The following is a 15,445-nucleotide window of genomic DNA, read 5'->3' as shown; positions in this document are numbered from 1 at the left end:
ACTTCCATTACCTTTAGTACTCCTTTGGTTCGCAGAAAAATTTCTCCACTAGAATATTTATCTTAGGAAGTTGATGCTTGGATACATAATGCCTAAAAAAGTATTTTTCCATGTTGGTTAACTAGAAAAAAAAAATGGTACATTCCAAAATGACTTATGTTTGATTAAGCATCCACATTTTTGGGAAAGTTATACAAAATATATGTTATATACTTAATAAAGGGAAAGATCTTCCTCATTCTATCTAAAAGCTTAAAATTAAGCACGATTGGAAAAAATTACGCCAATCCCAGTCCGTAGAAAAGTGACTTTCATATATATATTCATTATGGATTTTTCTTTTCCATAAAATATGAAAATCTTATTCTTATAAAAGAACTGCTTTCTTATTTTTCTTTTTTGAAAAATCCAATCAAACAAAATATATTTCTCCATTTATTCATTGACCATACTTTCCCTCTTTTTCTACTGAATTACCTTTAGGACTGACACAGTTCCAGATGTGGTTTTTGGTGAGGAGATTTTCAGATCACCTCTTTCCCATCCAATTAATTCTGGAGTTCAAAAATTCTCAGCAGCCTTCTCTGCAAGAGGAAAAAAAGAGCAAAATAGTAAACTAGAATGCAATGCTAGGGTGCATTTTTAATTTCTATTCCCATTTTGCTCTGTTTTTCATGTGCCATCTGTCAGTTCTCTTCTTTGCAGCTAGTGTTGGAAATTAAGTCAGCTCATCTGCCCCTTATCAAGCCCAGCCTAAATTATGTACCAGATTTCCTTGGAGGCTAGGCCCAGGTGCAAACCTTCGTACAGGACTAATGTGGCTGTGGTTCTTAAAGAAAATGGGTAAGAGGCCTAAGCACGGGAAGGAGGGGTGAAAGGTTCTCCAGCTACCATCATTTCCCGAACAATGAGGAGCTTGGAAGGGTTTTCCATATGCCATCTCAGTTCTGCATGCTCACAGAATTTGGTTAAAGGTCGAAACTAGCAGGCTGTCATATCTTAGATTGCTTGTAGATCTTCATCTTCTACTCATCCTTACGTTATTGGTCTTCTGGACTCGTTGGTGGAGTATTCTCATACATGTCAAGAAGGCAGTGAGTAGGTTGATAGTGTGGCAGATCTTTTGTAGTTATACCGGCTTAGCAGATACGATTAGTTGATTTCTAGGTCTCCATGTTTTTGCTTTCCTCGTGTGATACTTGTAGATTAGTGTATATGCCGTAATCCTGGGAATTCCTTGTTTTGTTTTTCCTTTTCAAGAAAAAAAACACTACTAGGACTACGTTCATTTCGAAATGATAAAATTAGTATGAATCAGACTAAAATGGATGTCATTAATCAACTTATTTCTGATGAATTTTGCACCTAAGCGATTGCTCTTCATCTAGAATGTGGTTAGTTGGCAGTGATGAGTCATACAGATCTGCCATTTTATCCATCTATTGCTATCAAAGATAATGTCAAAAAAGAATGCACGGGCTTGCAGATACTTATTTGAGTAGGAGGACTCCCTTGATTATGCTTTTTTTTATTTTTTTTCTTTAATGGGACAGTCGCTTCATACAACCTTAGTAATGAAGACAATCCAAAAGATCAGAAACAAAAATGTCTCGAAAGGATAAAGATAAAAGAGAAGCATTAATCCAAATTCTATACAAGTGATGGCAATAAATAAGACCACCCAATCTGTTGCACTGTTTGCCTCACAATAAATGTGCTGAATCTCACGAGAGGAACATCCCCAAAGCAAATCTGGACATCGGATGAGAAATAGTCGCATGGTCTCAAATTCCCTGAAGCTAAGTCACCACCATCATCAAGTCCCCCTCCACCAACAGTTCGTCGGTCCCAAGGATCATCCTCGCATAAATAATATCTTCTCAGACCAGACTCCCTTGATTACCTTGATTGCAGTTTCTTTCACTTCCTACGGGACTTTCTGGCCTTCTACTCATTTCCCTGATAATGATGGTAAACTTGTCCAAGAGTAGAGGAGATTTTACTCCTAAGAGAGTCCGAATGCTGTTGGCTTCTGACCTGCTGCAACCTCACAGATTTGAGATCTCTTTTTGCTGGCTTGAGGACTGTCTCTCCTCTTGTTGTCACGGCTGTTGATTAATACTTCCACAAGGAACCTAAGACTGAAGGATCGTTCAAACTGAGATCTTTGTTACTTTCCTACTCTCTTTTCTTCTCGCATCTTCTTCTCTTCTCTGTTACTTTCTCTGGGTTAGCAACTTCTGCTATGCTGACCAACCTTTGTGATCTCTTTTATTCTTTCATTTTATTCTTCTCTGCTGTCTCCCTTATCATCAAGAAAATATTGTCAAAAATAAAACTACCCGAACGGAGACCCGGTTATCAAACATATCTGGACCTACATTTTTCAAAAGCACCATCGTAATAAAATTGGAGACGATATTTGAGGTTTGAAAAATGTTTCGAGGCGCAACCCTAGTACCAAATATGCACGTATTCTTCCAAGATTGTCACGTGTCACTCCGGTCCCATGAATTACACCAATCCATCCATGCCAGTGGGTGGAGATTTTGCGTTTTTGGTTGCCATGGTTGGGCCCTAGAACATTACTTCTAGATGTTATGATTCAAAACAAATCTGCCTAACCCCATCTATTCAAACGAAACTCCAGAAGGTCCACCAACGAATAAATAGCACCTTCCTCAGCAAATTAATTTAAGTCAAGTCATTCACATTCTTAGCATTATATATCTTTATCCACTTAGTATTACGTGGAACACCAATACTACCACCCTCGAGATCTCACACAATCTTACCGTTCTTGTACTTTACGATTTACTCATTTTAAACAAAGCACAGCCGAAGGGGTCAGCAGAACTCCTCACCCTGTCCTTCGACCGTTTCTCCTCAAGTTTTCTTGCTTGATGCCACCCGTTTCCATGGCGCCGCCACATTTTCTTTACTCTTCTCCATTCTGGATAAGATGCATGGCTAGCACGCCACAATTGACCGACTTCTATCTCCCAAACTTGCTATAAAACGCCACCCCTTCTCCCCTCCATCCTTCAAGTTCCAACAAACTTTGCTTGCACCAAATTAATTATCTTCATCTAAACCATAAAAATGGCATCCGGTCTCACTGTCTCCTCTTTGCTCCTATTTTTCCTTCTCTTCCTCGTGTCGTCCACCCCCCTTCCCATCTCCGCTGCCCAGTGCAACTAAGACGACCAGAAGGCCCTCCTCTCCATCAAGACCGCCTTCAACAACGCCTACCACTTTGCCTCCTAAAAGACCTCCACCGCCTGTTGTGACTGGTACGGCGTCGACTGCGACTCCACCGGCCGCGTCACCGGCCTCTCCATCTTCCAGGACGACAACCTCACCGGCACCATCACTCCGGCCATTGCAGACCTCCCCCACCTCAACAACCTCCTCCTCAACCAGCTCCCTAAGCTGTCAGGCACCATCCCCACCGCCCTCGCCGGCCTCAAGAACATCCAGCTCTTCCGCATCATGAACACCGCCGTCTCCGGGCCCGTCCTGCCTTCCTCTCCACCCTCACCACCCTCACCATCATGGACCTCTAGACAACCAGCTCTCCGGTGCCATCCCCTCCTCCCTCGCCAATCTCCCCAACCTTCAAGCCCTCCACCTCGACCACAACCGCCTCTCCGGCGCCGTCCCCGCCTCCTTCGGCTCCTTCTCCAAGGACTCCCCGCCTGACCTCTACCTCTTCCACAACTCCCTCACCGGCACTATACCCGCCTTTCTCGGCGGGCCGAACTGGGGCATCATTGACCTCTCGTGGAACCAGATCGCCAGCGACGCGTCCTTCTTGTTCGGTTCGTCTAAACCGGCCACCCAGATCGATCTCTCGAGGAACATGCTAAGCTTTGACCTGACGGACGTGAGCTTCCCGACAAAGCTGACCTTGTTGGATTTGAGCCATAACAAGATCTATGGAGGGATACCGGCCCAGATCAACCAGGTGACCGGTCTGGTCCAGTTCAACGTGAGCTACAACGAGCTGTGCGGAGAAATCCCGGCCGGTGCCCTGACCGCGAAGTTTGGCCAGTCTTCCTACTCCAACAACAAGTGCCTCTGCGGGGGCCCGCTCGCGGCTTGCAAGTGAAAACTGATGCCGGGTCAAACTATAAATTTAGGACACAATGATCAAATACTTGGTTAAATAGTATTTTAATAAAATAATATACGTATGTAATAATTGATTTGATTGTTTACTTTCTCAAACGGATCAAAAGAACAAAAAAGTGTATACAGCATGTCTCAAATAATAATAATGATAAAATAATGCAATGCAATAATTTGATAAGCATTCAAATTTTTGAAGAAAGAATGATGGCCTCAAAATAAATCTGGCCAGCTTCATTTCAATCATTAAGTGTATGATTTTAGTCCAAACATTTTTAAATAAGAATATATATAGAAAAGTCACTAAAATTTTAACCTTTCACTGGCATGTGGGCTTAGTGGATCGGGTGCCCTTGGAAGCCGTTATGGTAAGAAATGCTTCTCGCAAGTTGGTTTGCTGGTCAAATTATCCAAGATATATGCAGCACATGTCCTTGTTGAGGAAGACGACCAATTACCATCAATTTAAAATATTTAGTTATTTACTACACAATGTTATTAAAATATATGAGACAAGCATACAGCAATATAATAATTAATAATTCACAATGCTATGCAAGATATCTAAATCTAGCATGAAATGGTATTGAAAATGATAGGTAGTAAATGATGACCTAGTGAATGAAAAACATATCATATCCAAATCCAACAAACGAAATATATTTTGCATTAAAACTATATTGATAAGCAGAAGCTTGTGTGTTTATATGGGATTTTTTTATATATTAGTCCCACAATATTTCATATTTAATCTTTATGAGTTTTGCATTTTCATATTAATCCCCGTAATTCTATAATTATCCATGTATAAATCTCTCAGGTCAAGTACAAGAAATAGGAGCTAAATATTATTCTCCAAAATGTGTTAGGTTCCTAGTAGATTCAGATCTAGTAACTATATTATTTTAGAATTTATCCTATTAAGTTCCATCCGGATGTGGCCCACATTGACATGCATTGGATTTGTTTTAGTTGGTTTAATTAATATGAACTCTGACTAAAGATAAGTCTCTAATAAAATGATAAGGATATACTTGATGATTATTATGATAAAATTAATCTCTACACAATCATCATGAATAACATTTATCTTTTAATTTTTGTGACTGATTTAGATATTGCCTCTAATGGGTGAGGCACATTCTAAAAGGACATCCTTGTAGATTTGATCTCTAGCTTATCCGAGAGTTTGTGAAGTCCTCCTCATTAAAAATTTTTGAAGTTGGGATTGGAAAACTAAGGTGCTGCTCGACGACAGCGAGAAGTTGGTAGATGAGAGAGATCTTGGATCGGACAGACTGATGGGAGAGATCCTGAACGGTTTCAATGACTTCATTTTCATATAAATTTTACTATCCTATAAGGTTTTTATATGTCATCCTTAGAAAAGAGTTGAATAATCTTTTATGAAAATAACATCTTCACTTAGTGTAGGAGAAAATTGGAGAACCACTTAGAAAAAAAAAAAATACGAACTCCCCTTCTCCTCTCTTCATTTTCCCCAAGAAATTTTTATCATTTTTCAGCTATAATAAGCCTCAACCACAATGTTGTCAAATATTATTGGAATGACTAATGTGCTCACAGAAAAGATTGCATGAATTAATACATAAATATGGAGATATTTGGGGATTGATATATATGCAAATGTAGGTATGTATGCATGCATGTATCTATGGATGCATGCATGCATGTATATGCATATAGGTATGTACAACTTAGACAACCATTTCTGCAACTTAATCATTTATGCAAGAAGAAAGAACATATGGAATAGTTAGCATTGTCAGCCAAACAAAATACGCAAGAGGATAGCAAAACCTCCACCGGCCACTTTTTCAGTATGTTTTGATGTATAACATAGTTACATCAAAAATATATAGTCAGGTTTAACATTCGCGCTTGCATAACATAATTCAAGTGGTGACATCACGCATATTCATGCAAAGGTGATTTATCGTGCATTTACTTGTCAAATGTCAGTTTGTATGTACACCCTTCGAGCCGACGTGTTCTATTAAAATAATCTCCCTTCCATTATATTTTTAGCTATCGGTGCTGCTAAGTAACTATTATAAGTGTAAGAATCTTTTATAATTATTTTGCATCAATCCTTAACATCTTTTTTAAAATGTGGCGTGCGAGAGGGAGAAGACTCAGTCATGCAAGAAGCTTGGCTGTTCCTCCTAACGTTCTAGCCTCCTAAAGTCTCGCCCTCTTGCTGCGATTTCTCCTAGCTGCCTGCCTTGGTGTTCGCAGGTCGTAACTTCTACTGTTATATATAATAAAGCTTTGATTTCTTCAGAAAAAGAAAAAAAAAATCTTGCTCTCTTGCTGCTCAAAACATGGAGAGTTGTGAAGACTGCGGTCCAAGGGACGCCTTTTTTTTTTTTTTTTTGTTTCTTTAGATGCACCAACGCCCCATTCTTACCACTCTCTCATTGAAAGAGAAAATCCTGGCTGTCATCCATTCTAGCCAATTAGCCTCTAAAACTATTTCTATTAAAATATTTAGTCAGAACCTATCGCAACTCGCACCCCAACTCCGTCCAACTTTTTCGAGCTCTTTTTCAGAATAATATAAAAAAAAATTAATTATATAAATAATTTAAAATTTAAATTTTTTATCAAAATAATATAAAAGAGAAAAATATTATTTTGAATGATATTTTCTCCCTGCCATGTCACTCCTTTTTTTCCACGATGGCATCATCTCAAAAAAAATAAAATAAAAATAAAACGTCATTTTGAACGGTATTTTTAAAAATACCATTTTGAATGACGTTTTTAAAAACGTCATTTTGAATGACGTTTTTAAAAACGTCATTTTGAATGACGTTTTTAAAAACGTCATTTTGAATGACGTTTTTAAAAACGCCATTCAAAATAGTATTTACTATTTTTTTCACAAAAAAAAATTCGAAAAGAATGAAAAAAAATAATTTTTAAAATTTTAAATTAATAAATAAATTAAATTTTTAATTTTATTGAAATTTAAAATATAAAAATTTGAATTTGTAATTCAAATAAAAAAATAATTTTAGATGTTTTTTTTTCAAATTTTTTTAAGAAATGTCTAAAAAAAATCTTAAAAATTTAAAAATTAAAAATATCATAAAAAAAAGAGAAAGAAATATGAAAGAAATAAAAATTTTAAATTTAATTGAAAGACATCATTTCATATGCTTGTCAAAAAAATTTAAAAAAAATTTAAAAAATAAAAAGTACCATTAAAAAATAATTTTTTTTAAAAAAATCAAAAAAAAATAAGAATTATAATTTAAAATTTAAAAGAAATAAAAATTTAAGATTAATTGAAATAAAAATATTATTTCAAATTACTTTCTCAATTTGAAATTAATTTATTTAAAAAATATTCAAAAAAATAAAAAAAAATAGCCTAAAAAAATTTCATAAAAATAGAAAGAAACGTAAAAAAATAGAAAAATTATATAATTATAAATATGAATTAAAAAAATTAATTTGAATTAAATTTTAATAAAAATAAATGCATAAAAAAGTGAAAAAATGAGAAAAAATATGGAAAAAAATTTATAAATTAAACTTTAAAAAAAATAAAAATTTTAACTTTAATTAAAATAAAAAATATCATTTCAAATTACGTTGTCCATTTCAAATTATTTTTTAAAAAAATTATCTCAAGAAAAGAAAAAAATATTATAAAAAAAAAAAAAAAACTAAAAAAGAAAAAAAGGAAAAAAATAGAATTGAAAAAATAGAAATTGTAATTCTAATTGAAAAATAAAATTTTTAATTTTTAATTTTAAAAAATAAAAATTATAATTATAATTGAAATAAAAAATATCATTTTAAATAACTAAATTAATTTAAATATAATTATTTAAAAAATATTTTAAGTAAAGGAAAAGAATATGTAATAGAATGCTAAAAAGATAAAAATGGAAGAAAACTAAAATTTTAATTTCAAATGATAAAAATTTTTTTAAAAAAATTTAAAAAAATATCATAAAAAATAAATAAAAAATGATAATAAAATAAAATTATAATTATAAATTAAAAAAATTAAATTTTAATTTAAAAATTATTATTTAAATTATTATCCTCATTATTTAATTAAATTTATTTATTAAAAAATTATAAATAAATAAATTAATTAATTAAAAAAATTAAAAAAATTAAAAAAAAATACCAAAGAGAATGGCGTTTTCTCCTCCCCCCTTCTTCTCTCCTTCTCCCTTCTCCCTCTTCTCCTTCTCCTTCTCCCTTCTCCCTTCTCCCTCTTCTCCGCGTCTCTCCGATGGCACGGCGCATGGTGAGCTGCCTCCTCTCTCTCCCTCTTTCCCTCTCTCTCTCCCTCTTCCCCTCTCTCTCTTTTCTCATTCTCTCGTGCCGGCGGTGGGCCGCGCACCCCGACTGCGGGTCCCACGCCCCGACGGCGGGCCCCGACCCCCTCCTTTCCCTCTTCCTCTCTCTCTCTTCCTCTCTCTCTCCCTCTTCCTTGGCCGCCGGCCACAGACAGCCGGCGGTGGGCCGCGTGCTCCGACGGTGGGCCACGCGACCCGACGACGGGCCCCGGCCCCCTCCTCTCTCTCTTCCTCTCTCTCTCTCCCTTTTCCTTGGCCGCCGGCCACAGACGGCCTGCGGCGGGCCGCGCGCCCCGGCGGCAAGCCCCGCATCCCGACGGCGGGCCCCGACCCCATCCTCTCCCTCTTCCTCTCTCTCTCTCCCTTTCTCTCTCCCTTTTCCTTGCCCGCCGGCCACAGACGGCCGGCGGCGGGCCATGCGCCCCGGCGACGGGCCCCGACCCCCTCCTCTCCCTCTTCCTCTCTCTCTCTCTCTTCCTCTCTCTCTCCCTTTTCCTTGGCCGCAGGCCACAGACCCCCGGTGTCGGGCCCCGCATCCCGACGGCGGGCCCGGCCCCCTCCTCTCCCTCTTCCTCTTCCTCTCTCTCTCTCCCTTTTCCTTGGCCGCGGCCACAGATGGCCGGCGGCGGCCACGCGGTCCGGCGGCGGGCCCCGCATCCCGGTGGCGGGCCCCGACCCCCTCCTCTCCCTCTTCCTCTCTCTCTTCCTCTCTCTCTCCCTTTTCCTTGGCCGCCGGCCACAGACGGTCGCGGCGGGCCGCGCGCCCCGCGGTGGGCCCTGCGTCCCGGTGGCAGGCCGCATCAGGGGGGTGGGGCAGGTCCGACGCGATGGGCCGTGATGGCGACGGGGCCCACGGGCTTCGACGGTCACTCTGTGATGGTTCCCGGCGGTAGCTCCACGACGGCCCCGCGACGGCCCCCGCGATCGGCCGTCTATTTCAATCTTTTTTATTTCATTATTTTTTTTATTTTTATTTTTTATCTCATTAGATTCAGATGTATTTCAAATTTTTAAATATATTGCATTTCATGAAAACATAAACCCGTCAATTGACGAATGTAGAATATTTTACGTTATCCATATAAAATATATATTAAATATATATTTTTACGGATATCGTAAAATATATACATTGGTCAATTGATTGTCCAGTTTGGACAGTTTGAGAATTGTATTTAATTCTATAGATAATTACATTATTTGAATGATATGCGGAGGGTTCGAGAGAAATTTCAGACAGTATTTTTCTTTAGTTCTCCTCACACATTTTGAGTCATGTGGGAGAACTAAGGAGAAATACTGTCGAAATTTCTTTCGGTCCTTTTTGCGTATCGTTTGATTAATGTAATTAATCTATAGAATTAATACAATTCTCGAATGAGATAGGATCTATCTGTACCTATTTGTTGATGATATGGTGCATGTATCATGTAAATCTTTTGAAATGATAAAATAATTAATAATATTAAATAATAATGTTAATTTTTTTTATAGATTTTTCTGAGAAAATGGCCAGTACTCGAGTTCGTGTACTATTGTATTATGATGGTATGATATAGAATGATGAAACTGGTGTGCAGTACAGTCATCCTGCAAATCGGATGATTAGAGTATCTTCATCATTATCACATCAAGAATTATTGGATCATTTATACAGTAGTATTCCTGTAGACATAGAAAAATATGAAATAAAATTGAAATGGAAATCTCCTAATCTGTCGGGACAGTTAATGCAAAGTAAATATATCTTGGTTCCAATTAATGACGATGAAGATGTCGAAGAAATGCTGACTTTTTTTTGAAATATTCAGAATATCGATTTTTAGAATTATATATTGAAAAGGAAGATGTACCAAGCTTTGGATACCATAGTCGGCTTTTAACTCAAGCGAATAATAATGTTGGGCCTTCCTCACCTTTCGTAACTCCTATGATGCAAACCGATAGTGTTGAGGCTGGTTTTGCAGAACAACATTCTACTACTGTCGGTCCTAGCTGTCCAATTATTCCAAGTGCTATGGTGACTTCTCCTGTGTCTTCTGCTATGGTGACTTCTCCTTTGCTAGAAGTAGTGATAAGTGCGGGAGATGACACTCATATAGAAAACGATGACTGGATAGTCGGTGGAATAAATTTTGATAGTCTGAGTTTTGAGTCAGATGAAAATGGAGATGAAGACTGTTGGATGGATGAGGACAGTAGCAGTAATGATGATGATGATGAAGATGAGAATGATGATGAAGATGTTCAAGCTAATATTAATGTGGAAGAATCTCAACCTCGCTTACACAACCTCCATAATATTTTAATAATATAAATTTAGATGATGGTGGTTGTATTAGTGCTAGTCGAAGATTGAATTCTGACAATCAGTTTTGGGACTCTTCGATGACTGAATTTTGTAAAGGTCTAATGTTTGAGAGTAAATATTATGTAAGGAGAGCTGTTGATCTTTATCACATTATGAAGCATCGTACATACAATGTAGTTCAGTCGCATTCGAAATTATGGTCCGTACGATGCGCATCATCAATAATGTTCAACATTGTAAATGGAGGCTTCGTGCTGTATTGTTGAAAAAATATAGATATTTTCAAATCACAAAATATGAGGGTCCTCACACTTGTTTGTTTACAGGATTGAGTCGAGACCACAAACATGTCAGTGGAAGGATGATTAGCACATTAGTCCGACATTGTTGAGAAAGATCTCGGTGTTAAAGTTGAAGCTATTGTGGCAGCCGTTAATAATCAATTTCAATATACAGTATCATACAGGAAAGTATGGTGTGGAAAGCAGAAGGCATTGGTTGATATTTATGGAGAATGGGAACCGTCTTATGCTAAATTATCTTATTATATGGGTGCACTTCAACATGCAAATCCCGATACAGTTGTTTCATGAAATTTTTTTCAAGCTGTGAATTCCAATGTTCGAGTTTTAAATTATATTTTCTGAGCTTTCAAACCATCTATCTAGGGTTTTACGCACTGTCGTCCTATAATCAGCATTGATGGCACGCACTTGTATGAAAAATTTAAAGGTAAGATGTTAATTGCAATAGGATTGATGCAGAGAATGGGATATTTCCATTAGCATATGCAATTGTCGATGAGGAGACGACTGCAAGTTGGAGTTGGTTTCTTTTTAGCTCAGAACACATATCGTTAAAGATAGAAATGGAATATGCTTAATTTCTGACAGGCATCCAGGTATATTAAATGCCATCGCAGATGAGTCTATTGGATGGAGTCCACCATGTGCCTATCACCGATACTGTTTAAGACATATCTGCAGTAATTTCAACACTCATTTTAAAAATGTGCAGCTGAAAAAAGCAGTATGGCAAGCAAAAAGCGCTCATCAAGTTCGCAAATTCAACTTTATCATGGGTAGGATCAGAACAGTGAATGAAGAAGCTTGGAGCTGGTTGTCCGAGATAGAAAAGGAGAAGTGGACATTGGCACATGATGATGGCCTGCGCTATGGTGTCTTAACTACAAATTTGTCGAAGGTTTTTAACAGTATTTTACGAGGAGCTAGAAATGTGCCAATTACAGCTTGTGTTCAAATGATATTTTATCATCTTATCAAATATTTCAATATGAGGCATGCCCAAATCTTGAGATATGTAGAGGAGAATCCAAATAATCTTTTTACTCCTCATGTTGCAATTAAAATTGCTAAAGATCAAGTTAAAGCTAACCAGTACCGAGTAAAGCATTCAACCTTCAAAGAGGTATATATGAAGTGCTTATGAAGAGAGCAAGCGGAGGGTTACGAGGTGGAAAAAATTTCATACTGTTACTTTAGCTAAAAGAAAATATTCTTGTAGAAAGTGGAGCATGTACAAATATCCATGTTCACATGTTTTAACTGTGTCAAGAAATTGCTGTATATTTTAGTGATTTTATGGATGATGCATATACAATTACAGCATATATGAATGCTTGGAGCGGTGATTTTAATCCATTACCACATGAAGATTATTGGATGCATACACGTATGTTCAAATGTATTCCTGATCATCATCGTTTGAGATCCAAGCAGAAAGGTAGACCAAAGTCAACGAGACTACGAAATGAGATAGATGATAGGCAAATAAGAAGTAAGAACCACTGTGGCATTTGTAGGGAAAGGATCATGACCGCCGTCGCTGTCCTAGGATACTTCAACATACTTCAACTTCAAGCAGTGGAAGAAATTAAAGGCTTCGAAGATTTATTTTTGTCATTGTTTTATGTATTTCTGTGAGATTGTATTTGAATTTACGAGTTTAATATCTTGAGATGAACTGAATTTTGTATTTAAGTTATATTGTGTGATAATATGATGTTTAAATTTTTTTTTAAAATATATTATCTTATTTTTTAATACATCTGTGATAAGATTGCTTGAGACAGCGTATTATGGCTTACGATCACGGTATTCCGATCCTCGAGACAGCAGTATTCTTACATTGCAGGAGCACCATCGATCACAGACTATTTTAGATGGCGGCGTAAGCATTACAATCTTATTTACCATTTAAATTTTTATTTTAAAAGTCATGTACGTTATCTAATTATTATATTTTATTGCAGGAGCCCAGACACCTTCGTTTACGATGATCCAATGCTGATTTTTGGAGGACAGAGGATATCCCACATAGAGTGTTAGATTATTTACGATATATGAGATTTTATGGAGTATATCGGATTGGTCGTATATAGATGGATATTGGTCTTATTACTGCTTTGCTTGAGAGATGGTGTCCAGAGACATACATATTTCATCTTCCATTTGGTGAGGCGACCATCACTTTACAGGATGTCAGCATCCTTACTGGACTACCAGTTGGTGGAGATCCAGTTACCGGAGTTGATCCCACGCTTACCATTCTGGAGTGGCAGGCTTTGTGCTTGCGATTGCTAGGGTTTGAGCCCGACGCATATTTTTTCGATCATTCACGGCTCAAGATTGAGTGTTTGGATGATCGTTATCGATATTTTATATTGCGGATGATGCACCAGAGGAGATGGTACAGCAATATGTTAGGGGTCAGGTGCTGCAGTTGTTAGTGGTGTCCTGTTATCCGATACTTCATCGAATAAGATGAAGTTGATGTTTTTGCCATTATTAGAGGATTTAGACTTCGCTCGTCGACTCAGTTGGGGCAGTACAGTACTAGCTTGCCTATACAGAGCTATGTGTCGGGGTTCTTATGCTGATCAGAGCGAGATTGATGGTTATCTTATATTATTACATGTATGTGAATTAAAAAGTTTTATTTTTAATATTTAATTATATTTTATATTAGATATATCATTTATTTAATTTTTAAAATTTTCAGATTTGGGTATGGGAGCGTATGCCGACTATCAGTCCATTACGATGACAGTTGCTCGAGATGCCATCAGAGCAGCAGGATCATGATGTTTCATTCAGACTAGACGGACCATTGGATACAGGTATCAAATATTATTTTTTTTTAATTTTAAATTTATTATTTTAAATTTATTTAATATTAATACATTATGAAACAGATGGAACGTTGCATTCAACGTTCATCACGTATCGACGAGAGTGGCACGGATTTATAGGTCCAGTTGGATACATTAGTTGATACATCTAGACGGATAAATTTTAAATTTTTTATAAATATCATTTTACAGTATTCATAATCTATTAAAATTTTAGCTTACTAATTTTTTTTATTTTAACTATAACAGTTTTTGTGGGAGCCATATACAGATGGGATAATGGCTATAGTGCCGTAGATGTGTACAGTTGGACACGATATATGGACTGCTAGGGTGCCACTTATTTATTTTGATGTGGTAGAGTGGCATCTTTTCGATCATGTCCTGTGGCAGTTTGGTCAGACTCAGGGCATCCCAAAGCAGTTTGATACCAGCCAGGGACTTCATCGTATTGATCGATGAGGGAGAGCTCGTATTGACTGACGTATCAGACATGCAGAGTACATCGATATTTGGGATGCACGTCGAGATCACATTGTTCATGGTGATCCTATTTTGAGAGGTCGTTCATATACGATGACTACATGGCTTGATTTTTTAGCATTACAGTGCGAGTCATTGGACAGTCTCAGTATGCAGTTTCTGGATACGAGGGCGAGAGTTCTACTGTGCGTCTTTTGGTAAGATTATGAAAATTACTTTATGTTATTTATGTTATATTTTTATTTTATATTTTACACTATACTGACTATTTTATTTTTATTTTGTAGACTGATTCTATGTCGGATCTCGTGTTGGACGCTCGTCGTGCTTTATCTACGACTGATGAGGACGAACAGATTCGGATACTGCGGGAGATAGAGAGAACAAGTTCCGAAATATTGGTGGCATTGGTGTTGATTCATATAGCTGTGCCCTTGGTATGGAGCAGCTCCGATGCCAGATATGAGTTATACGCCGTCACCATATGTTTCACATATGCCATCACCGCATATTCCGCAGATGTCATCATTCGATGCTGCACAGATGCCACCGCCTTTTGATCCACAGATGGCAGCACCTTCTTCTTCCTACATCCCTCAGATGACATCACCGGGTACCATTGGCCACATGAGTATGATACTTTCTTTTCAGGTCCATCCGTGTATCCAGATGAGAGAGTTGAACGGGTCTCTCAGTCCGTAGATGATCCGACAGCATCAGTTATCCCTGAGCAGCATGATCAGCAGATCTCCTCCACTGATATAGGGGAGGAGCCATCACAGCAGGAGCAACCGGCGAGGACCTTCCTGAGAAGGTCCAAGCGACCACGGGCACCGCGCGTCCTTGTGGGACTTAGTTTTTGTTATATTTGTATTTAGTATTTTTTATATTTTTATTATACTATTTTTTATACGTTTGAAATTTTTATTCTATTTAATAATATTAAATATTAATTTTATTTTATATTATTTAATTTTAAGTGATCGGATATTATGCTTTGTGCATATGGATATACATACTCGA

The 15,445-nt window shown here is 37.4% G+C and overlaps 1 protein-coding gene across 1 annotated transcript in view; it reads left to right on the top strand.

The window, feature by feature from the left end:
• The window catches only part of LOC105061288 (polygalacturonase inhibitor 2-like), a 15,469-nt gene extending 11,358 nt beyond the window's left edge, over window positions 1-4,111 (top strand). Inside the window, exons 3-4 of the mRNA XM_073254629.1 lie at window positions 3,271-3,516; window positions 3,575-4,111. Of these exons, the coding sequence (XP_073110730.1) occupies window positions 3,271-3,516; window positions 3,575-4,111 (783 nt within the window). The remainder of the gene's footprint in view (window positions 1-3,270; window positions 3,517-3,574) is intronic.
• Window positions 4,112-15,445: the final 11,334 nt, after the last annotated feature.

Source organism: Elaeis guineensis, chromosome 1, assembly GCF_000442705.2.
Source record: "Elaeis guineensis isolate ETL-2024a chromosome 1, EG11, whole genome shotgun sequence".
NCBI classification, from domain to species: domain Eukaryota; kingdom Viridiplantae; phylum Streptophyta; class Magnoliopsida; order Arecales; family Arecaceae; genus Elaeis; species Elaeis guineensis.
Note: the sequence above shows the minus strand (reverse complement) of the source record. Positions and strands in the feature narration are given on the sequence as shown.